The sequence below is a fragment of the Thalassophryne amazonica genome, chromosome 12, assembly GCF_902500255.1.
Source record: "Thalassophryne amazonica chromosome 12, fThaAma1.1, whole genome shotgun sequence".
In the NCBI taxonomy this organism is placed as follows: domain Eukaryota; kingdom Metazoa; phylum Chordata; class Actinopteri; order Batrachoidiformes; family Batrachoididae; genus Thalassophryne; species Thalassophryne amazonica.
The window spans coordinates 68,292,581-68,315,014 of NC_047114.1; the positions used below are offsets into that span (position 1 = coordinate 68,292,581).

Sequence of the window (22,434 nt, forward strand, 5' to 3'; positions counted from 1 at the left end):
AGGACAGTTTATCGATATTAACGGCAACTCTGAAGGTTTGAGCATTAACAGACATGCGCCAAAAGGCATTATGCAAAATGAGTCTCCTCTCAATCACTGGTTGGTTGGTTTATTTATTTGTAAAAACCAACACACAAGTTACTGTAGTGTGTATGTTGGTTTTTACAAATGTCATTTTTTTCATAAAAAAAAAGGCATTTGCAAAACTGAAAATTCTGTTTGTTAAATGTGATTCAGCCCAACGAATAATGACCAACGATCGCACGTTGGTCGCTATTCACAATCCCATCTAGTAAATGGCAGTGTTCTCTGCATTTTGAAAGGTGGGGGTGATTAGGAGGAGACTCATTCCCCATAATGCCTTTTTCCGCATGTGCCTGTTAACGCTCAAACCTTCAGAATTAGCACATTACTTAGTATATTTTCACTTTGTAAAATTAACAGAGTTCCCGTACACATTTTACACTATGTTGAGCTGATTTACGCCCGTGGTAGAGTATATTTTACTCTATTTAGACTGGGATCAAATATTATCCCAGCAGAGTAAATTTCCTGTGTAATACTGTATATTTAAAAAAAAAAAAAACATCCAGTAGGGACGAGAAAATCTCCCGATCGAGGCCTGCATGTGCATTCCATTGATGCGTGCTTATTGTTGTGCGCAGTGTGCAGAGGATTCCCCACAAAGACTGCTTTTTTCATTGTCTCGCTGGGGTATTTCCCATGGAATTCCTTGTAATGACGTAGGCAGGAAGTTCCTCTTTGACCTCATTTATGTCCGGTTCAATTCTGCTGTTTCTTTCACTTCGTTTGTGCTGAAAATTTTGCTCAACTTTACCAAGCATAAAAACCATGATCGCCTTTACAGCACTCATTCAAAGGTAAGTAGCCCTAAAATATAATATTTTGTTGACATAATGATAAAGTTTCATGACAATCCAATATTGAGAATGTGTTTTTTGAGAACGTGAAAATGACTGTGTGTAATTGATCGATAGGAAAAAATATACAGATTTTTTTTTTACTAAAATTACCATAAGTTCTTTATTTCTTAACCAATCTTGACAATCTTGGTGTCAATTTCTTTGTTTTCTCATGCTCTATCAATTGCACCTGTAAACTTGCACCTGTGGACTTTCTTTTTTTTTTTTTTTTGTCTAGTCTCTGCATCCAGCATTGGTGGTGTTGTTTTTGTTGCTGTTTAATTAGCATAGAGAATTCTGTGAAAGCTGAAAATCTGTACATCATTTTCCAGTCAGCAGTTAGAGAAGAAATTGCCTGCAACTAAGCTCCAAATTTTCTTGCATCCACATGGAAACAGTTTTTGATAAGGTTGTCAAGTTCATCTTCAAAATAAAGGTTTGAAAGCCAGGGAAGTTGTGATTTGTCTTAGGTTCTCATAAACATTGAAAATTCTTCCAAGTGCTGAAAATGAAGGTGTCAGAAGTGATGAAAGGTATGTGCTATTCCTTCAAGAAAGATTAAAGACACACGCACACACAGATGCACACAAAACTCTTATGGCCCCATACTAATCTGTTATACTGTCTTGCTTGTCATTGGTAACAACCTTCTAGAAGTGCAGGTTATAGACTGCACCAATGGGAGAAGATATTACTGTGCTCAGAAATTTCATTTTCTATACATGCAATGAGCATAACACATGGGCAATCTGACAATTGTAATATTATTTCCTAAAGTACCCTCTGCACTGCTGGCGAGTATAACTTGTCCTGGTGACATGTACCCACAATATATACTGTAAAGTTGAGCTATGACTACGTGCTGGGATTTATTGGACTAGGAGAGTGATGCAGATAAGAGATTGAGGCTCCAAACCAAACACAAACAGCATTTCTTAATCTCTATTTCTGGATGCTAAATTTGAATGAGTGCCCACATAACAGGAGGTCATTCAAATAGGTTTACAGCACTTCTAAATGGGTGGCCTAATTTGGTACGAATATTGTTATGTTGCTAAGATAACCAACTTGTATATCTTGGGTGGTCTTCAGTATCCCATAATCCATCACATTACTTTCAAACATTTGAGCAGTACTCACTAGTTTGGCAGGCAGGGTGATATCACATTCCATACTAGCAAAAAATTTATGAACATATCTCCATCCGATACACGGCTCATGCCAAAGCATAGACATAGACACAGTTAAGCAATTGTCATAGCTACACTATTGGACACACTGAGTAACTTCTGATCTATTGAAGGACATGGGAGGATGTCCATGTAGGTTTATATTTCAGATACCAGCTGTGTAGAAGGGTGGGATCCAGCAGCTGTTTTGAATGTGATGGCTCGAAGATATCTTGGAAGTGAGCCATTGCTTTGTAGACTCCATGTTGTTTTTGTTGTCCGTTTGGCTGCTCCCATTCATTTGGGGTTACCACAGTGGATACAATCAGATCCGTATCGGTATTTCGCACAGGTTTTATTCTGGATGTCCTTCATCTCACCGAAGGTGACTCTATATATATATATATATATATATATATATATATATATATATATATATATGATCTGACACTTAATTGGAGTAAACAGGTATAGAAAATGAATTGAAATATGATATCGTACAGTAAAACTCGCCTAAACCATCATAATGTTAACCGGATATTCGTTCTCACGGACAAAAGCAAATGTCCCAATGCTTTGTACGGTTTTCCATGTAATAAAAACCATATATACCAAATTTTGTATCATGGATTTTCACTCACACCGTAATGTATTCCATTAAGAACCCCTCACATGTACCAGACACAGGTCTCTGGGTGTGCACAGTAACAGAGATATGAAATGAAGTTCAGCACTGACACTCGCCAATTTGAGGAAAGTGGGTACTGTATTTCTGTGATTTAAAAAAAATGCACAAAACCATGCTCAGACATGGGACAAGGCAGGGCATTATTCAAGTCCAGTGATTATTAACAAAATACTACTTGCTGCCTCTACTTTAATACGAGGTCTATTAGAAAAGTATCTGACCTTATTATTTTTTTCAAAAACCATATGGATTTGAATCACGTGTGATTACATCAGACATGCTTGAACCCTCCTGGGCATGCGAGAGTTTTTTCACGCCTGTCGGTTACGTCATTCGCCTGTGGGCAGTGTTTGAGTGAGGAGTGGCCCACCATCTCATCGATTTTTTCATTGTTTAGGAATGGCTCAGAGACTGCTGCTTTGTTTGATAAAAACTTTTTCAAAACTGTAAGGCACAACTGAGTGAACACCATTCGATAAATTCAGCTGGTTTTTGGTAAAAATTTTAACGGCTGATGAGAGATTTTGGTCTGGTTGTGTCGCCGTAAGGCTGGCCCACGGTGCCTGACGGCGATCTGCGCTTTGAGGCGGCAGCGTCTCGCCGTTTCAAGTTGAAAACTTCCACATTTCAGGCTCTGTTGACCCAGTAAGTCGTCAGAGAACAGAGAACTTTCAGAAGAAGTCGGCATGAGGAGTTTATTCGGACATTCCATTGTTAACGGACATTTTGTAATGAAAGAACGTGCGGGCAGAGTCGCATGTCGGGCCGGACCCGACCGCGGGGGGTCGCGACAGGAAAAACACCTCCGTTGGAAACCTTAACGGGCAAGTTGGAACATGCCCAAGCTGTTAAACAATTTCGCAGTTACTCACTTGTTGAAAGCCATCAAAAGCCGCCTGAATTTTAGAAATGGTTTTCAACACGGAGGTGTTTTTCCTGTAGCGGCGCACACAGATTTGCCGAGTCGTCACGGCAACGACTCAACGAATTTGCGCGCACGTCTTTCATTAAAAAATGTCCTTAAACAGTGGAATGTCCACATAAAGTCCTCATGCCAGCCTCTTCTGAATCTTCTCTGTTCTCTCACGACGTCCTGGGTGAATTAAGCCTTAAATTAAGATGTTTTCAGCTTGAAACAGGCCGACAACGGCGCCTGGAAGCGCTGCGCGACGTCCCACTCCGTGGGAAGTCCTTACACCGACAGAAACACCCCATAATCTCTCATCAGCCGTTAAACTTTTCACCGAAAACCAGCTTAATTTCTCGAATAGTGTCCACTCGGATATTCCTCACAGGCCCAGAAAAAATTTTGATAAAGCAATGCGTGCCGTCTCGAGCAGCGTGTGAAACAAAGGAATTCAGCCGAGAGGGCTGGACCACATCTCACTCAAGGCCTGCCCACAGGGAAATGACATCACTGACACGCGTGAAAAAACTCACGCATGCGCACGAGGGTTCAAGCATGATTGGTGTAATCGCACGTCATTCAAATCCATATAGTTAAAAAAAAATAAAAGTGTCGGTTTCTTATCTAATAGACCTCATATAGTGTTAAGTTTCACACATATCCCTGGGTGTGATGAACCAAACCACTTTAGATCATAGCTCTCTGCGTGGATCTCTGTAGCATGATGTGCATTTGCTACAAGGCTAAAAGCTGTGATTTGTTACTTTTACATTTTCACTCTTTCCTCTCCCATCATATTTCAATGGTTTTTGTAATGTGCACGCTGATCACATTTTGATCTTGGATACAATGTATTTGGCTGAAAATTCTGTAAATATGACCAACTTTGCATCACGGAGCTGGAATAAGACACGCAAATGACCTGCAATTCATGGGGAAATTGTATGTAGTGTATCGTTGGTTTGGATGTTGATGATTGTATAAAGAAGTTGAGCTCAGTGAGGGACAAATTAATCCAGAAAAGCTTACTGTTCTTGCTGTAAACTGGCATAAAGACGTGACGGAGAACTTTAAAAGGGTCACACACACATCAACGTCATTGCATGGCCATAAAGTTACAGAGTTGCAGAAGAATAAATCAGGCTTTAGGATTTTTAGGTACCACTCTGCAGCTTAGAAAAAAGTGTGACTCCACCAAATGTAATCTTTTTAATGTGCATAATGTCCGGTGCTTACTTAAGACAGGCATTTTTTTTTCCAGACAGAGTTTTGACCCACCCATTAAATGAGGCAGATCCAGATTCAAGCTCAGGTTATTATTAAAGGAAATACATAAGCCTAATTGATGCCGGGGATTCCTCATAGATAGTTTGATGCCTCCTGACTGTAACTACTCCATTATATACATATAACGGATTTTGTCAGTTTTATACATATAATGGATTTTGATTATAATGGACAAAATCACTGGTCACTTGAATCCATTATATGTGAGTTTTACTGTATTTGAAAACAATATCAGGTAGGCCTGCAGTGAAGCCCTGGGCGCTCATTTATTGAATGTTCATACACAGGTTTATGCATAAACTATGCATACAAACATTTTTATGCAAAATATGGAATTGACCATCTTGTACTTACAACACTTACACATAGAAATGTGTGTAAATATCCATACAGCTCTGACCATGTGTATGCACAACACCTAGTGGTAGAGCAGGGAAACTGCAAGTAGAAAGCATTGCTGCCATTACCACATGGGACCTCATGTAGGCTCTTTATTTAAACAGGCTGCATTTACAGTGAGGAAAATAAGTATTTGAACACCCTGCGATTTTGCAAGTTCTTCCACTTAGAAATCATGGAGGGGTCTGAAATTTTCATCTTTGGTGCATGTCCACTGTGAGAGACATAATCTAAAACAAAAAATCCAAAAATCACAATGTATGATTTTTTTAATAATTTATTTGTATGTTGCTGCTGCAAATAAGTATTTGAACACCTGTGAAAATCAATGTTAATATCTGGTACAGTAGCCTTTGTTTGCAATTACAGAGACAAACGTTTCCTGTAGTTTTTCACCAGATTTGCACACACTGCAGCAGGGATTTTGGTCAACTCATCCATACAGATCTTCTCCAAATCTTTCAGGTTTGAAGTTTCAGCTTCCTCCAAAGATTTTCTATTGAGTTCAGGTCTGGAGACTGGCCAGTCCACTCCAGGACCTTGAAATGCTTCTTACGGAGCCCCTCCTTAGTTGCCCTGGCTGTGTGTTTGGGGTCATTGTCATGCTGGAAGACCCAGCCATGACCCATCTTCAGTGCTCCTACTGAGTGAAGGAGGTTGTTTGCCAAAATCTCGCAATACATGACCCCATCCATCCTCCTTTCAATATGGTGCAGTCGTCCTGTCCCCTTTTCCTAAGAGCACCCCCAAAGTATGATGTTTCCACCCCCATGCTTCACGGTTGGGATGGTTTTCTTGGGGTTGTTCTCATCCTCTAAACAGGGTAAGTGGAGTTGATTCCAAAAAGCTCTATTCTGGTCTCATCTGATCACATGACCTTATCCCATGCCTCCTCTGGATCATCCAGATGGTCACTGGTGAACTTCAAACCATGACAGCATCATGTGTTACTAATGTAATCTTTGTGACTGTGGTCCCAGCTCTCTTCAGGTCATTGACCAGGTCCTCCTGTGTAGTTCTGAGCTTTCTCAGAATCATCCTTACCCCACAAAGTGAGATCTTGCATGGAACCCCAGACCGAGAGAGATTGACAGTCATCTTGTGTTTCTTCCACTTTCTAATAAATAATCATAACAGTTGTTGTCTTCTAAAAGCTGCTTGCCTGTTGTCCTGTAGTCCATCCCAGCCTTGTGCAGGGATTGAATGTGTGAACAGGTGTCTTTTATACAGGTAACAAGTTCAAACAGGTGCAATTAATACAGGTAAAGAGTCCAGAATAAGAGGGCTTCTTAAAGAAAAATTAACAGGTCTGTGTGAGCCAGAATTCTTGCTGGTTGGTAGGTGTTCAAATACTTATTTGCAGCAGTAACATACAAATAAATTACTAAAAAATCATACATTGTGATTTCTGGATTTTGTTTTTTTAGATTATGTCTCTCACAGTGGACATGCACCTAAGATGAAAATTTCAGACCCCTCCATGATTTCTGAGTGGGAGAACTTGCAAAATTGCAGGGTGTTCAAATACTTATTTTCCTCACTATATAGCGCTTTTCCATCCGAAGCAGAAGCTCAATGATGGCTCGCAGTCACCATTCACTCACACACTCACATCAGGGTGCTGCCATGCAAGGCACTCACTGCACACCAGGAGCAATTTGGGGATTAAGTGTTGTGTGGGCCGCTGAAGAGGAGGTACTGCTGGCCCACCACCACCAGAGGGCGCCCTGCCTGGAGTGCGGGCTCCAGGCACCAGAGGGCGCCGCCGCCTCACGGGAGCAGCCTCGGTGACAGCTGTCACCCATCACCTGAGACAGCTGACGGCAATCATCAGTGGGGTATATCAGCAGGACGGCATCTCCACCTCATTGCCGAGATATCGTTCTACCTGGAAGGTAATATTCTCAGCTGACTGCTTGACAGTAACCTTTTGTGACTTTTGTGAGTGATAACAGACCTTTTTTCCAACGAGAGGTGGAGGTAGCTTTCCTGCCGTGTGGATTACTGGGTGCAAACGCGCCCACCTTTAATTGTGTTTTTGTTCCTCGCCAGCAGTACCAGGTCCGACACGCGGAGGCAGTGGCCACCTGGGAGTTCGGGACTTGGCGGCTCCAGTATACCCGGGGTCCTGTGGCGGGGGAAGCCGTGTGGTACCGGTCTTACCTTGGAGAGGCGTCTCCTATCTTCGAGCCTGCCCACACGACACTTTTGTAAATTGACTGTTGTCCATTTCTGTGATTGGTTGTATTCGTTGTGCACATTCACAACAGTAAAGCGTTGTTATTTGACTTACTCCATTGTCCGTTCATTTGCGCCCCCTGTTGTGGGTCCGTGTTCCTACACTTTCCCAACATTAAGGACCTTGCCCATGGGCCCTTAGTGATTTTCAGGCCTGACGGGGATTTGAACTGAGGATTCTTTGGTGTTAACCAACCACATAGATCATCACCTCCCCTAATTATTACATTTCCTCAAATTAACAACACACTTTGTAATTATACCTATTTTGAAACAGACATTTCTCGTTGTCAAACTGTGTCAAATGTTTTGACACACATGTTAGTTCATACACACACTTTGAAATCTAAAATCTCTGTTTTTGTAAGCAGGTAATACATCTGAAGTGATTGGCAAGACATTTTACAGAGATGTTAACATGTTACTTAGTACTACAGTTATGTCACTGTGAAAGACGCTGAACCAAAACAAATTCCGGGAACATGGTTCCATTAAGCTGTCAAGCATGGAGGAAAACCTCACAGTAACAGCGTCAGGTTTCCCCATCCTATATAAACCATCATTAGCCATTATGCACATTAACACCAAGTAACCACAAGCCGGACATGCCAACCGCTTGCTGCCCTTATTTGAAGCTCATCTGAGCATAGGATTATGCCTCTATGATCCATTATTCACATCTGTACTGTTATATTTAGACGTGAGCCACAAGGGCTCAATAAGTCTGCTGTTTAAGTCTTCAAAAAGCCTCACCATCATGAGCCATGGCTTTGAATGTTTCAGTCTTCTTCCACATCCACTTTATACACAGGTGGTTATTGTGGGAGTACACCCGCTAGCACAGAAAGTTCCCATATTATCAATGCTAACCCTACTAGTTCACACCTACAGTATCCACCACTTCACAAAAAACCCATATTTTACAAAGGCTGCCTTTCTTACTTCTTGTAAACAGATAAAATGTTTCCACAAATGTTACACCAACATATCAACTCTATGCTATCAATGTATCAACATACTTGTCAGACTAACGGTACTTGCCATATTATTTACATTTTACTTACGTAGCAGGAAAATGCTCTTACTAGCAATGGGATCAACAAGAAAACTACACTAAAAACTCAAAATCATACAAAGTCTATGTCTAATTTCTCATCAAAATATATAGTTACACTGAAAAAGATATAAAATCACTTAAGTTAAATTTCATTAAAATAGAATGACGTATTTAGGAAAATAAATCTTTAAAATCTTGGTAAACAAAAGAGTCTTGGAAACATTTGGAGTAATTTCTGAACTGTAACAAGAGTTTTGACTCACTGTAGGATTATTTCAGAAATTACTCAAAATGACATTTCCAAGACTCATTATACATTTTGACTAAAAACTAGACAAATAAACTTAAGAGTTTCATTTTTTTTACAGCGTGTGCAATGACAGAGGGTAGAGGTGATTATTGTAGATGACATAAGAACTGTTTGCCAATACAAGCCTAGCAAAACTTTCTGGAGAACTACAGCGACCGGTGGAAATTATGCAGATGTTACACAACTCTGTCTGTCTCTGGAATTTAATGTGCTATTTTCCATGGACAACACATGGCATTCAACATAAACAGTCAGGTCCATGTGTATTTGGACAGAGACAGTTTTTGTACTTTTCCATCTATGGGCCCTTCGCATGCAGTGCTATTAAGTACAAATCTGGGCGACTCACGGCGGAACAGCTTGTATGAGTGAACCATGAAAACATCAATCAATCAATCAATCAATCAATTTTTTTATATAGCACCAAATCACAACAAACAGTTGCCCCAAGGCGCTTTATATTGTAAGGCAAGGCCATACAATAATTATGTAAAACCCCAACGGTCAAAACGACTCCCTGTGAGCAAGCACTTGGCTACAGTGGGAAGGAAAAACTCCCTTTTAACAGGAAGAAACCTCCAGCAGAACCAGGCTCAGGGAGGAGCAGTCTTCTGCTGGGACTGGTTGGGGCTGAGGGAGAGAACCAGGAAAAAGACATGCTGTGGAGGGGAGCAGAGATCGATCACTAATGATTAAATGCAGAGTGGTGCATACAGAGCAAAAAGAGAAAGAAACAGTGCATCATGGGAACCCCCCAGCAGTCTACGTCTATAGTAGCATAACTAAGGGATGGTTCAGGGTCACCTGATCCAGCCCTAACTATAAGCTTTAGCAAAAAGGAAAGTTTTAAGCCTAATCTTAAAAGTAGAGAGGGTGTCTGTCTCCCTGATCTGAATTGGGAGCTGGTTCCACAGGAGAGGAGCCTGAAAGCTGAAGGCTCTGCCTCCCATTCTACTCTTACAAACCCTAGGAACTACAAGTAAGCCTGCAGTCTGAGAGCGAAGCGCTCTATTGGGGTGATATGGTACTATGAGGTCCCTAAGATAAGATGGGACCTGATTATTTATACATCAAGCCGATGGGCAGGTGTGCATGATCCTAGTGTGACAGTGTTGTGCACACAATGGTGTCGTGCAAGCAGGAACACAGTGCGAGCAGCTGGGATGAGGTGCACCGCCTCTGATGTGGAGGAAAATAAAATAAAAACCAGTTGGATAATTAGTGAATTTCACTGGGTTGATATAAATAATACATAAAAAGGGGATGCTATACAGACCCCCTGGTTAAATAACCCAGGTTAAATAAATTTTTAAAAATGCCACTCACGGGATTCAAAACTATAAGCTCTGATTACCAGATGGAACCTTTACCACTGCACTACCATCACTGGCCTGTAATCAGAGTGGAAAAATGTCTGAAATCAACATGGACATGAAGGAGGTGTGCTGTGTGCAGCTGCTGCAAAGATGTTTTATATATTTCCATGTGAGGACAGCAGGCAGAGACACGCGCCTCATGGAGGAATGTTGTAAGTTCATGTCCTTCCAAACACGGAAGGTGTTCTCAAGCTGGGATGTCGAGGAGCAGAGATCTTTACAGCTGCGACTGTGAGCGGTCACGCCCACCCCTTGTCCGTTCAGCGTCTAGACCAATGTGTCACTCTCTGTGTACTGTGGTCATTTATTTTTGTTATTTGTTAGGTAATTGTTGATGTAGGTATTGTCATAGTTATTTATATAACTATCCTGGTGGTGGTTTCTGTGTTTTTAATGTGTGCACTGAGCCGTCATCCAGCTGTCAGCGTGCTGCGATCAGCTGACAGGCCCCTCCCCATGCTGTGTGCGATCAGACCTCGGTGTCTGCCCCCCGTGTGATCAGATCTGTACATACATATAGGCATTTTATGCAAATGTGCCCCCACCCCCCGGCATGCCAGATGTGTTGGGGAGAGTGGGGGTGGGGGAGGACACATGTGCAAGACATATGCACCATGTGTGTGGCTTTTTGCAACGCCACACTCGAAGGGGCACTTAGACAAATTTCACATCCAGCTCAACAGTGATTGTCTGCTGACTGTTTTCATGCTAATATTAGAAATGGCCAGACATTTTCTAAGTGCCAAGCAAGCGGCGTTAGATGTTCATGTGTGTCAGCTGGAATTTGGCCGACACCTGCTGCAAGAGGGTTCGATGGGCTCTCACAGCGCACACTCTCTCTTTCAAAATACTTGCGCAAATACTTGTAGCAACAGGTGTATGAGGCGTTGGAAGCGGCTATATTTTTGCACGATACGATTTTGCATTAGATTCCTGCTTCATGCGCACTTCATGCGCATTTTGTCCAAATTCGCACTGTGTGTATGAATGGGTCCTATACATCACCACAGTGGAGCTGGAATTAAACAACCAGGATGTGGTTTTGGTGTAGAGTTACTTAGTGTAGTGCAGATTTTTACATCACAATAACATTTTAGGGATTACAGCCAATTTTACATACAGTCGCTCCATTTTCAGAAGCCACAACTAAATGGACATACTAATTATCAGAGTTATAGTTTCTTACATTTTGAGTAGAAATTTGACAAATATACTTGGTACTTTTAGGATGCACAGCCATTCAGAGCTTTATACGTCTTAAAAAAACATAAAATATGCTCTTACATTCACAGGAATAAAGTAAGGGTAGACCAGTATGGGTGTGATGTCATCAAATCTTGTGTGAGCTAAAACTCTAGCAGCAGTATTTTGAATCATCTGAAGACATTTTGTTCTGTAATGTGGCAGATAAGACAATAACACATTATCGTCATCAATTCTGGAGGACACAAAAAGAATGAAGATGTATCTCATCATGCAGCACAGACAGTAAATTTGATAACTGTAATTATGCATAAGTGAAAATGGGCAGATTTAGTCACCTAATACAGTATGTGGATTAAAAAATAGTCCACTGATTATTTGGGAGCAACAGTTTTGCCTTGAAGCATTTGTGGAAATGTATGCCTTTTGATTCTGGTTCAGAAATGCTGTTGGGGACAGCAGCTGCACTTCAACCCCGATTACCGCCGTATTGAAGCTCAAAAAGGGTGGCTCTGGAGGTTACACGCTTGGAAGTCCTTAAATTCACTGACAGTACCAGTCAAAATTTTGGGAAAGTGTGTTCAAACTTTTGGCTGGTCCTGTAACTCATAGTCATCTCCATAAATGGGCAAAGAGTTGTCACGTGGGTAACACAGGCATAACCATGGTGGGAAGAGCGATGCCTGAACATGGCCCCATCCCACATTTAGCAAACAAGCAAAGCTAAGCTATGGCTAACAGGCTTACTTTGGTTTTGGTGTTTGATTAACACATATTTTGTGAACTAGGCGGTGGTTGGATGAAGGAATTAAAGTGAATGACTTAGTATATTGCCTTTGTAACCTTTGCACATAAACAGACATGTCAACAAAGTACCTGCTAATTAGTGCTAACCTGATGTTAACATATAAATGAAACAATGTAAATGCTGAAGCACTTTGATGGCCTGTTACTACACTTGTCTGTACAGCAAGCCATATTAAAGTTAAAGTTTCAAATCTTTAAAGTAAAAATTAAAGTAAAGTAAAAATTCAATATTAAAGTTTCAAATCCTGCAAAACTTCGAAGAGGTCGCCACGCTCAGTAACATTGAGAACTGCATTGAGGCGCTTTGATCGGGCTTCACTTTAACCACTGCACATGGACAACACCATTAACATCGCAACATAAACCTATTTTTTTATTGTGCCTAAAACTCTCATGAATATATTCTTTGGGTGTATAGACATTTTTATTGTGTTTGTTTTATGTAAACATGGGAGAAGCACAGGCTGTCTCTCTGTTATTTTCAAAGGGAGCTGCTGTGAGCTACAATCACTTCCTGATCATGTTGTTCTGGGGGAAAGTGAAGTTTGCTCTTTAACGTCTTGATTATTGTCCTTTACAACACTGTCCTCTTTGTGCCAGACTTATATAATATGCCCCACTTGTGTTTAGCATCAAGCATCAAACACACACACACACATTTTATGCATTGAAAAGGGATGCAGTTGTTATTTTCTTTATTAAAATTAAAAATAACTGTATTTTCAGGTTAAAAGTCCCACAATTCTGTCCATGCAAGCACAAACAAATTTTAATAATCAAAATTTAGGCTGGAAATGGCCAGTGGAAGCAGAGACCATCACATTGGTTTCCATGTTTGTCTCTTGTATAGCTTTGATTTTTGTTTCACACAAGAAACCATCAAATGAAAATGATATGAAACTGCTGTACTGGACATTATTTATGGAGTTTGGGTGCAATCAGCATCCCAGTTTGAACTGAGGCAATGAACTTAGATTGTGACCTTGACTCATACCCAGCCAATACTTTCGGTTGATCATGCCCTGGTTTCACAAGAGAACTTATTGCTCTGCAAATGTCAGGGATCATTTTCAGCATCCAGGTGGTTCATAATTCAGAGGCATAAATTAAGGCCTTCACATTTTCCTGAGATGTTTAATATGCCAGGCCTGTGCAGTTATTTCTGCAGGAGAGTCAAGAGACGAGGACACAGAGAAATATTGACAAGGTACAAGGTACTGAAATCCTCCTCCTCTTGCTCTCTTTCTGTCCCACATTTCTGTCACTCTCCACCACTTGCTACTTCAAAACCCTCAAAATCCCTCTTACTTTTTTTGTCGTCTCTTTCTCATGGAGAAAAAGCACTGAGCTTCGACTTATGTTTGCCACATCAGTGATGGAAACAAGAGGAATAGGTAGTGTTACGACAAGACGGATTTACTTTTTAAAGCATTACAGATCACACGTTTGAAAGAAAAGGCGTTTCAAAGGGACTGTGGTTGGTGTTAACGCTTGCCAAATAATTTATATAGTCTGGTCAATCAATTAAATTAGAAATGTCCTGTAAAGACATGACCCTCCCTGCATTATGATGCATGGCACAATGGCATAAGTTGGACAGTTTTATCACATTACTGCCCCACTGTCAAATCAAATAATCTCTTTCGTCAGTACAGTGAGGAGGAAACAAAATACATAAAATGCATTATGTTGCACTAATTTCATTGGGAGCTCTTGATAATTAGGTACCGCAGTGTTAAATTAACACTGCAGGGAGGGCATATTGTCCCATTCAATATTATGTTAAATCAACTCTGTTGTTGTGGTAAATCATCTCTATAACAGAGTTGGATCCAGTTGATTGCTACTATCATGCACATTGACTCTGTTAAAGTTGACAGACTGGATTTAACAATATAACAGAGTTGATTTAGCATATGATAGAATTAATATAACATTATTGAGATCGGGACCACATTTACACCTGCTGCACTGCAACATTGACATTCCTGATTATCCTGTTATCAGGAGAAAGGAAAAGCACGTGCATTTGTAAAATAGTATTCCTGTCTGGGTTTTATGTGCAACTGTTCTGTGCGTTAGCAGCCCACACAGTCAATGTTTCAGTGTTAAATTCACACTGGAGGAAGTGCATGTGGTCGCATTCAAAATACTGTCAAATTAACTCAACTATGGTGTTCAAGCAACTCTATTATAGTGTTAAATAAAGTTGGTTACTATTAATTGAGTTACTTTGCATTGTACTGAAGTTGATTTAACAGTATGATAGACGTGATTTCCCAATATTTGTAATCAGGCCATGTGTACTCACGTAAATTAACACTGCAAAGTGTGATGTGTCTGCCGTCACATGTAGTAAGAGCAAATTTTGCAGTATTAATGAACACTGTAGTGACTGGATATGAGATGAGATGAGATAAGATTTATTGTCATTGTCATTACACAAGTGCAACAACAACGAAATTATGTTTACACTCCAATTACCTCAGACAAAATACAGCAGTTAATCCACAGTTATCACTAGTTGAACGTATTAAAGACTACACATACACATTTGACATTGTTTATTCGCCCTATTAAGGTTTCAAATCCCGCAAAACTTCGAAGAGGTCACAGCGCTGCGAGATCTCAGTAACACTGAGAACTGCATTGAGATGCTCTGATCACGCTGCACTTTAACCACTGCACACGGACAACACCATTAACATTGCAGCATAAAACTATTTTTATATTGTGCCTAAAACACTCATGAATATATTCTCTGGGTTTATAGACATTATTATTGCGTTTATTTTATGTAAACATGCGATAATCACAGGCTGTCTCTCTGTTATTTTCAATGGGAGCTGCTGTGAGCTACGCTCGCTTCCTGATCATGTCGTTCTGGGGGAAAGTGAAGTTTGCTCTTTAACGTCTTGATTATTGTTCTTTACAACACTGTTTGTCCTCTTTCTTCCAGACTAATATATATATATAATATGTCTGAAATTCGGTTTGCATTTATTAAATTAAATTCCATGCAGATTAAATGTAACAGACACAGATTATTTGTTATAATTGTTTTGGCAAGTTTTCAGGGTATCATGCAGCAAACTCTCATTCTTCTCTACAAGAGTCAAGACAGAAGTCAGACCACCAGAGTAAGAATTTTAGCTGAGGAAGCTTCTGCAATCCGATCTGAAGCGAAACCTCCTCGCATCAAGCAACCCAGTCCAGTCGAAGATTCAAGCTTCTCTACAAAAGCATAAAAAAATGATGTTTTTGTAGTATAATATTCATTTACAATTGTCATCATGTGGATTCTCTATGTTGTTTTGACTACAGCAACTCTGTGGCGCGCAAGAGATTATGGGATACGTCAATAGGGCGAATGTGCACTAAACTTGAAGCAGTCTGTCATCCAAATTGAGGCAAAGTGGGTGAAGGCCGCAGCAGGAGGGACCCGCGCCACCCAATGAAATATGATTGTTAGAAATTTGGCCAGTATGGAAGCATGCCAAACATCCCCCCAAACGCAATCAGAATGTCACGAATGCCATCTTATCGCCATCTGATTGTTTAGAATACAGTCAGACAACGGTCAGACTGCACATCAACTACCATACAATGGTTGTTCCACCTCGACTGCGCCAAGACTGTTTTGAACATGAGCAAAACATTTGAAGCAGCCGCGTGAATGGGCCTGACTGTTTAGACTGCTCTGCGAATGATTTCCGACATTTTCCCAATGCACCTCGACACTTCCCGACTGTGGGTGGACTTTTCATTTGGGCGGCATTCGGCCTCACTCAAGCTATGTGTGACGGGGGTCTAAGCAATGGGCTTGAGACCATAGGGTCCTCAGTTCAAACACGTCAGGTCGGAAAATCACTTGGGGCCCTTGGGCAAACTCCGTAATCCCCAAGTTGCTCCTAGTTAGTGCTTTGCATGGCAGCACCCTTGTGCGTGTGTGTGAATGTAAGCACATGAGCTTCTGATTCAGATGGAAAAGTGCTATGTAAATGCAGTCCATTTATCAGTTATGTGCCACAACAAGATCATACATAGCTGGAGTGTTGCAGCTGAATCTTCATTACAACACAGGTAATGAGCCTCATCCCAGTTTCCTCAAGTAACCTCTCATTTTACAATATTATTCAAACGGTATCCAAAGATTCTCTGCTCAGACAAAAAAAACATCCATTTCTATGTCATTTTGTCAGACGTTGTTGCCACATCTAGAATCAACCAACACTCCTATTTTCCCCTTGTAAATGTAAAGCTGCTGCTCCGTAAGTGTCTTTGTGCCTTTTCCACCAAAGTGAATTTTTGAAGTGGTCCTCTGGGAACTCCAGCATTTCACATTTTCCTTCTCTCCCGGCAATAACAACATCTGAGTAGCTAAATCTGGTGTCTCCCACTTCTTAATTATCTGTTGCTGAAAATATGGATCGAGGTTAGAACTGCTTCACGCAGGCTCCAGCCATAACAAGGATTTGATGAAAATCTTACTTGGTCTGACTTTATGTAAATTGTAGATGCAACTTTTATGGAAAAAAGTTTGTGTTTTCAAATAAGACACAGTTGGGTCACATTTGGATGAATGGTGGTGGCACAGAGCCACAATCATACCAGACTGTGGAAAATAATCCACAATCTGACCATCTGGTTTCAGACGGGAAATTTTACAGTTAAAATCGAAATGAAAAACACTTTACATGCCAACTCATTCACTCATTCATTGAGGCGGAACGTACTTCTGGTGTCAACATCTAGTCTAAAGGTTATTTTGTCCAATTTCACCCATTTTACTGAGCTCGGAATAGTTTAAATTTGCAAATCTAAACAGAAAAGTGCCACTATGCATGGTCCTACTCTCCTGGCTTGTCCATGCACGTCGGATAATGTAACCACAGAGCTTGAAATTGAAGGAAACTGTGCGTATGCTGCGCTAAATTCCAGAGGAGCACCGTGTAATCATGTGGACACAAGATGGGCTTGTGACTGACATCACACTTGGTGAGCGTCATGAAGTTTGTTTAAGCACGTGGTCATGACCTTTGTAAGGCAGAATTCCTTTGAGAAAGTGCAGGACAGAGAAAGAGGAGGGAGAATAAGGCAAGCAAAAGATTTTTAGTCATGGAAAAATAGGATTTTGCAACTTTACTTAACCAAAGAAAAAAAAAAAACAAATAAAAAATACAGAGCTGTGGGAATGATCACCTATACAGAGGTGCCTGGAAGTTTGTGAATCCTGAGCCGTGACACATCTGAATGATGGCATGACAAAAAAAAAAAGAACCATCTGTGTATATATATATATATATATATATATATATATATATATATATATATATATATATATATATATATATATATAATGATGCCGTTTAACTCGACACAAAAATGAATTTCTACAACATGACATAAATTAAATAAAAATACAAAAGCCAAAAAAAAAAAAAAAGATGGATTGTATAGGTAATGTACCCTACTGTGTAACACAAGTACATCATCATTTTAACAGCCAGTTTTCTTCAGACAGGTCAGGGGATGGATACATAAACATTCCCATATGTCTTGAACTTAATTTACCATGATTATTAAGAAGTACACACAGTATAGTACTGTATGGTAAATCTGTCTGCCGAAGTTGTTTTTGCCTTCGGTAGCTGCAACTGGAAAAATTGTACATAATGCAAGTTTTGCATGTTGCATCATCTGTTATACAGCTTGATGATGAGGTGGTACTGAGGAGAATTTTCTTTAAAAAGAAGGCTTGAAACTTCCACTGAAGTTTGCCGAAAGCCTAGATTTGATCTGTTCCAATAAAGAAATCCTCTGTTCCAATATGAAGCTGTGAATGCAAAACATGAACTGTGCAATTTTTTTTCCAATCACAGCCACAGAAGTCTTTCACTGTCTTGGTAGATTTCCTCACTAACTCCTTGCACAGTCAAGGACTGCCTATTCCAGACAGATTGACCATTCACATGCTGTTTGTATTTCTCAATTATTGATGTAAATGAAGTCTGATGAAAGATGTCATTACTTATGCAACCAATCGTTTTGGCGTTATTTCGTTTATTTCAAGATGCAGAGATTATTTTCATTGTGAGTCCCAAGGGCATCCTTATAGCCTGATTTTATTATTATTATTTTTTATGTATTTCCATCATTTAGACTTATAAGCGCTCTGGATCCCAAACTTTCGGACACCGCTGTCATGCAACAGGATTATCTAATGTATCTCTGCTTTATCATGTGACCAAAAACAGCTGGGCCTCAAGGCTGCACAAACTTTCCTTCGTGCAGGGCACGTCGGGAAAATTAATGATGCTGCTGCAGGTGCAGCTTCGGCCCCCAAAATAAGACTCCTAATGGGTCTACAGGACAAAACTTCATGCGCTCTTGTGTTTTGGACAGGAGCATTTTTACGCACGAGATCGCGCAGAAGGCGCCCGAAATGACCAGTGGACAAGACTTTATTTTTACAAGGAACCTACCTGATATTTCAGACTGGGGGACACCGTCCAGAGAGAATCCTTTGCCGAAGTAAAACTGCCTGATATCCGAACAACTCCGGGCTTTGCTGGTGCCTTTGTCCCCGTGCGTCGGTGCCGTTAGGGAGCACAGAGCCAGAGCCGCGATGATGAAGGAATCCATCCCAGCAGACTGCTGCGTGCGGGCTCGGTCAAGTGCAAAATCCGTTTTACGCACACTCCCAATAAAAGTGTCAAACAGGGCTCCTGATTATTGTGCGTAAAAATCCTCCACCTCCTTCTCTCACTCTTGTCTTTTCTCCCTCTCTCTCTCTCTTTCTCTCAGTGCGTGTCTTTGCCGGCTTTCAGCAGAGACTCTTCCCGTCTCCAGCCGGCCGGAACAGCGCAGGACTCGATGTATTTTGGTCAGGCGGCGGGTGCAGCGGGATTCAGCGGAAAAGTCCCGTTTGGCAAATTCGACAGATGAAATTCAACATTTTACACCTAGAGAGGGAGAAGCAGCACAGGAAAAGATTAGGTGACAAATCTGATCACACTGTCAGCACCGTATTTCGCCAGGAAAGCGGTGCGGGTCTGATCGCGTCGCCGCGCGCGCGCTTACCGCCGATGGAGCAAAGAGATGCGCACAGGCAGATATCCCACAACTACTGCGCAGGAGGGGGACTGCTGCACACGATGCCGTGTGTGTGTGAGACACACAGAGAGAGAGAGAGAGAGAGAGAGAGAGAGAGAGAGAGAGAGAGAGAGAGGGCGAGCGCGTAAAGACTCATTTCTTATCACGGAATTTGCACCTGACAGTTTGATTTCAGGTGTCACTGGGATCCGTTGTGCGTGGCTTCAAACTCCACGCCCCACGTCCTCATAGGTGCCCGTCACTCCTCAAGGTGCAATTAAATGGCCAACAAGTCCGCACCTGCCTGCTCCTTCCAAGTTTACCTGTCACCTGCTACTGACTGCATTCACGATGCTTTTGTGCGTTAATAACACGAACCAGATGGGTCTTCACTCAGAAAAAAAAAAAAAAGATGAGCTGCCTTCACCTTCCAGAGGCGGTGGAAGAAGGAGGCGAAGCGGGGGGGGGGGGGGGGTGTTACACTATGGGAGGTTGCCACACTTATTTTATTTTCAGAAAATAATTGCAGCACATAACATCAGTTTATCAAATTATGCAATAGTATACATTATTCTATATAAAGAACACAAATCAAGTAAATCAAAAAAATTAAATCAGATTTTGTGTCCTTGTTACAACTAATGACTATTATCAAGTTGATAGGACCTACTTCAACAAATAATTAAATAACATTTACAAAGTACCAAAAAGTTTCATTATTGATGGAACTCCAGTGTCCATATTTATGTATTTATTTATTTATTTATTTATTTTTCAGGCAAAAAAAAGCACTGAGACCGTGCTGAGAAGTGTTTTATCCCACCTTATCATCTCAGAGCTTTCATTAAAGCAAAAAGCACTCCTCCTGGGATTTCTTTCTATAAGAACAACAAACACCTAATGACCATCTTATAATGTATGAGGATTAACAAAAAGCACTCACTCTCATCTTTGTTAAAAGGGAAAAAAGCACACCTCATGGGGTTTGTTTAAATGAGAACAATAAACTGACAGCCAGCTAAATTATATTGTACAGACATTTTTTTTTTAATAAGCAGTAATGTAGTATCTGTGCAATCTGCTATCACACATGAGTGTTTTACTCTATTGTGATAGGTTTTGAGTGACAAATTAGCTGAGTGCAGACAGAAAGACAAAAATAAACATTTTTTTCCAAAATATACTTTTTCATTTCAAGGTTTGCCCTGTCTTATCGGTTACTCGAAAAGGCACTATAGGTATGTTACAGTGCTCTTCTGAAAAGTTCAGAGGTTTTCAGCTTAAAGCGCTCAGTGGAGTACTTTGAAAAAAGGTGCTAGATGAGGCATTTTTTCTGGGATGCGCTTCACTGTTGTTTAGAGCATATGGAAAAATGATGCTGCTGCTCAGAAAAATAGCATAATATGGACACAGGGCCAAAGAATGCAAACACTGTCACAAGTTATGCAGCTGATTTATTAAACTGCTTCTTGTCACCACTGAACACAGCAAAAATGCCATTATATGTATCCAGTAGCATGGTGAGAGGTAATCCTCTCACCATGCTGCTGGATGTTTTCCTCACTGAATTTAAAGAAACATTTTAAAATGGCTGTTTATAAAGTTTGTGTCTTACCATAGCCTAGCCATCCTCCCATGGTGCTGCTCTCCATTGAGTGATTACAGGTTGACCTTGTTTGAGGGGCTAGGTCATATGGAACGAGCCCCTCATTAATAGCAGCTGGGGTCCTCAACACTTAGCTACATGTGTGACCAGTCATGCCCAGAGAAGTGCACACTACCTGCCCAAAATATTCATAGCTAACATTCTCTCACAATGCAAGGGATACATCTGATCTCAGTCCTACAATGTAACCATTCATTTAACACAAAGCCATTCCAGTACCAAGGATCTGCTGAAGAAGCCTAGGATACATCAACTTAGTGTTATATGGGATATTTTTGACTAGACACTTGAACATTTGCTTTTAAAGGATACTGTAAGTTACACTGCTGAACCAACAACAGACAGCTTTTCTAGCCACTTTCCTTAAAATGCAAGAACATGTGAAAAAATGGACTTTTCACATTTAATGTTGGAAAAGTGTGGTTTTGAGACATTTTACAGCTTTACTGTAGCTGATCGTCCTATTAACGCCTATGTGTTTCCTTTTCAGGAATTTGGGGGAAATTTTATTTCCCACCTAAAACAGTATTGTTAAAGTTGAGCAGAGTAATCAGAAACATAATTGCTAACAATGTTTTAATATCAATAAAATTATTCCAAGATGAACTGGTCCTTTATGACATGTGGTGATCAAAGTAGGAGTCATACAGTGGCAGCTGTTGGCAGGGAAGTATGTCCATTCCTAAAATTCATTAGTTAAAATTAGGGAGGCCAAAGCTAGCATTGGCGAAGTTAACGTTAGCTGGCTAATGGTAGTTAGATATGCACTACCAAATGGTACATTTGACTGGTAGTATATGTAAGGCAAAAGTTAGAAACTAGCTAGCATTAGCATTCAACAGATTGACAGTCAAATTCAGAGCCTCTATTGGTAATTAAGTAAAATGTATTAAACAAGCTTGATAGCCACTAATCTACAACAGTGTCATTTGGCTTACAACACATACTGAACCGTATACTAAGAGGAGCCATTACAATGATGGGAGTTGTGCAGAGGAGAAGAGATGTACATCTAACATTAAGTAATGTATGGTCCACTTTAGTGGTATCTGAAATCCTATTAGAAGATTCCTCTAAGCATGGATATGGGAAATGCAACATAGTGCAAGTTTTACCAGGAAGACTCAGATTTCAAGCATTTGTTTAGATTTGTGTATTCAACAACAGCCATGGCTCTAATTAGAAGCAGCTAGTCCACAAGTTTGGAATCAACCTCAACCAATAGGAAACATCAAAGCCATTTAAGATGTCAATCCTGAGCCACTACTCTGCTGATTGCAGTTGCTCGCCATGACTCTGCATCCTCCAC

General features: G+C 40.6%; 1 protein-coding gene across 1 annotated transcript in view; it reads right to left on the bottom strand.

Moving 5' to 3' along the window:
• gpc1b (glypican 1b) overlaps positions 1–19,550 on the bottom strand; it is a 268,996-nt gene extending 249,446 nt beyond the window's left edge. Inside the window, exons 1-2 of the mRNA XM_034182371.1 lie at positions 19,448–19,550; positions 18,850–19,329 (exon numbers count right to left, since the gene is read on the bottom strand). Of these exons, the coding sequence (XP_034038262.1) occupies positions 18,850–19,009 (160 nt within the window). The 5' untranslated portion in view covers positions 19,010–19,329; positions 19,448–19,550. The remainder of the gene's footprint in view (positions 1–18,849; positions 19,330–19,447) is intronic.
• Between the last annotated feature and the right edge of the window lie 2,884 nt (positions 19,551–22,434).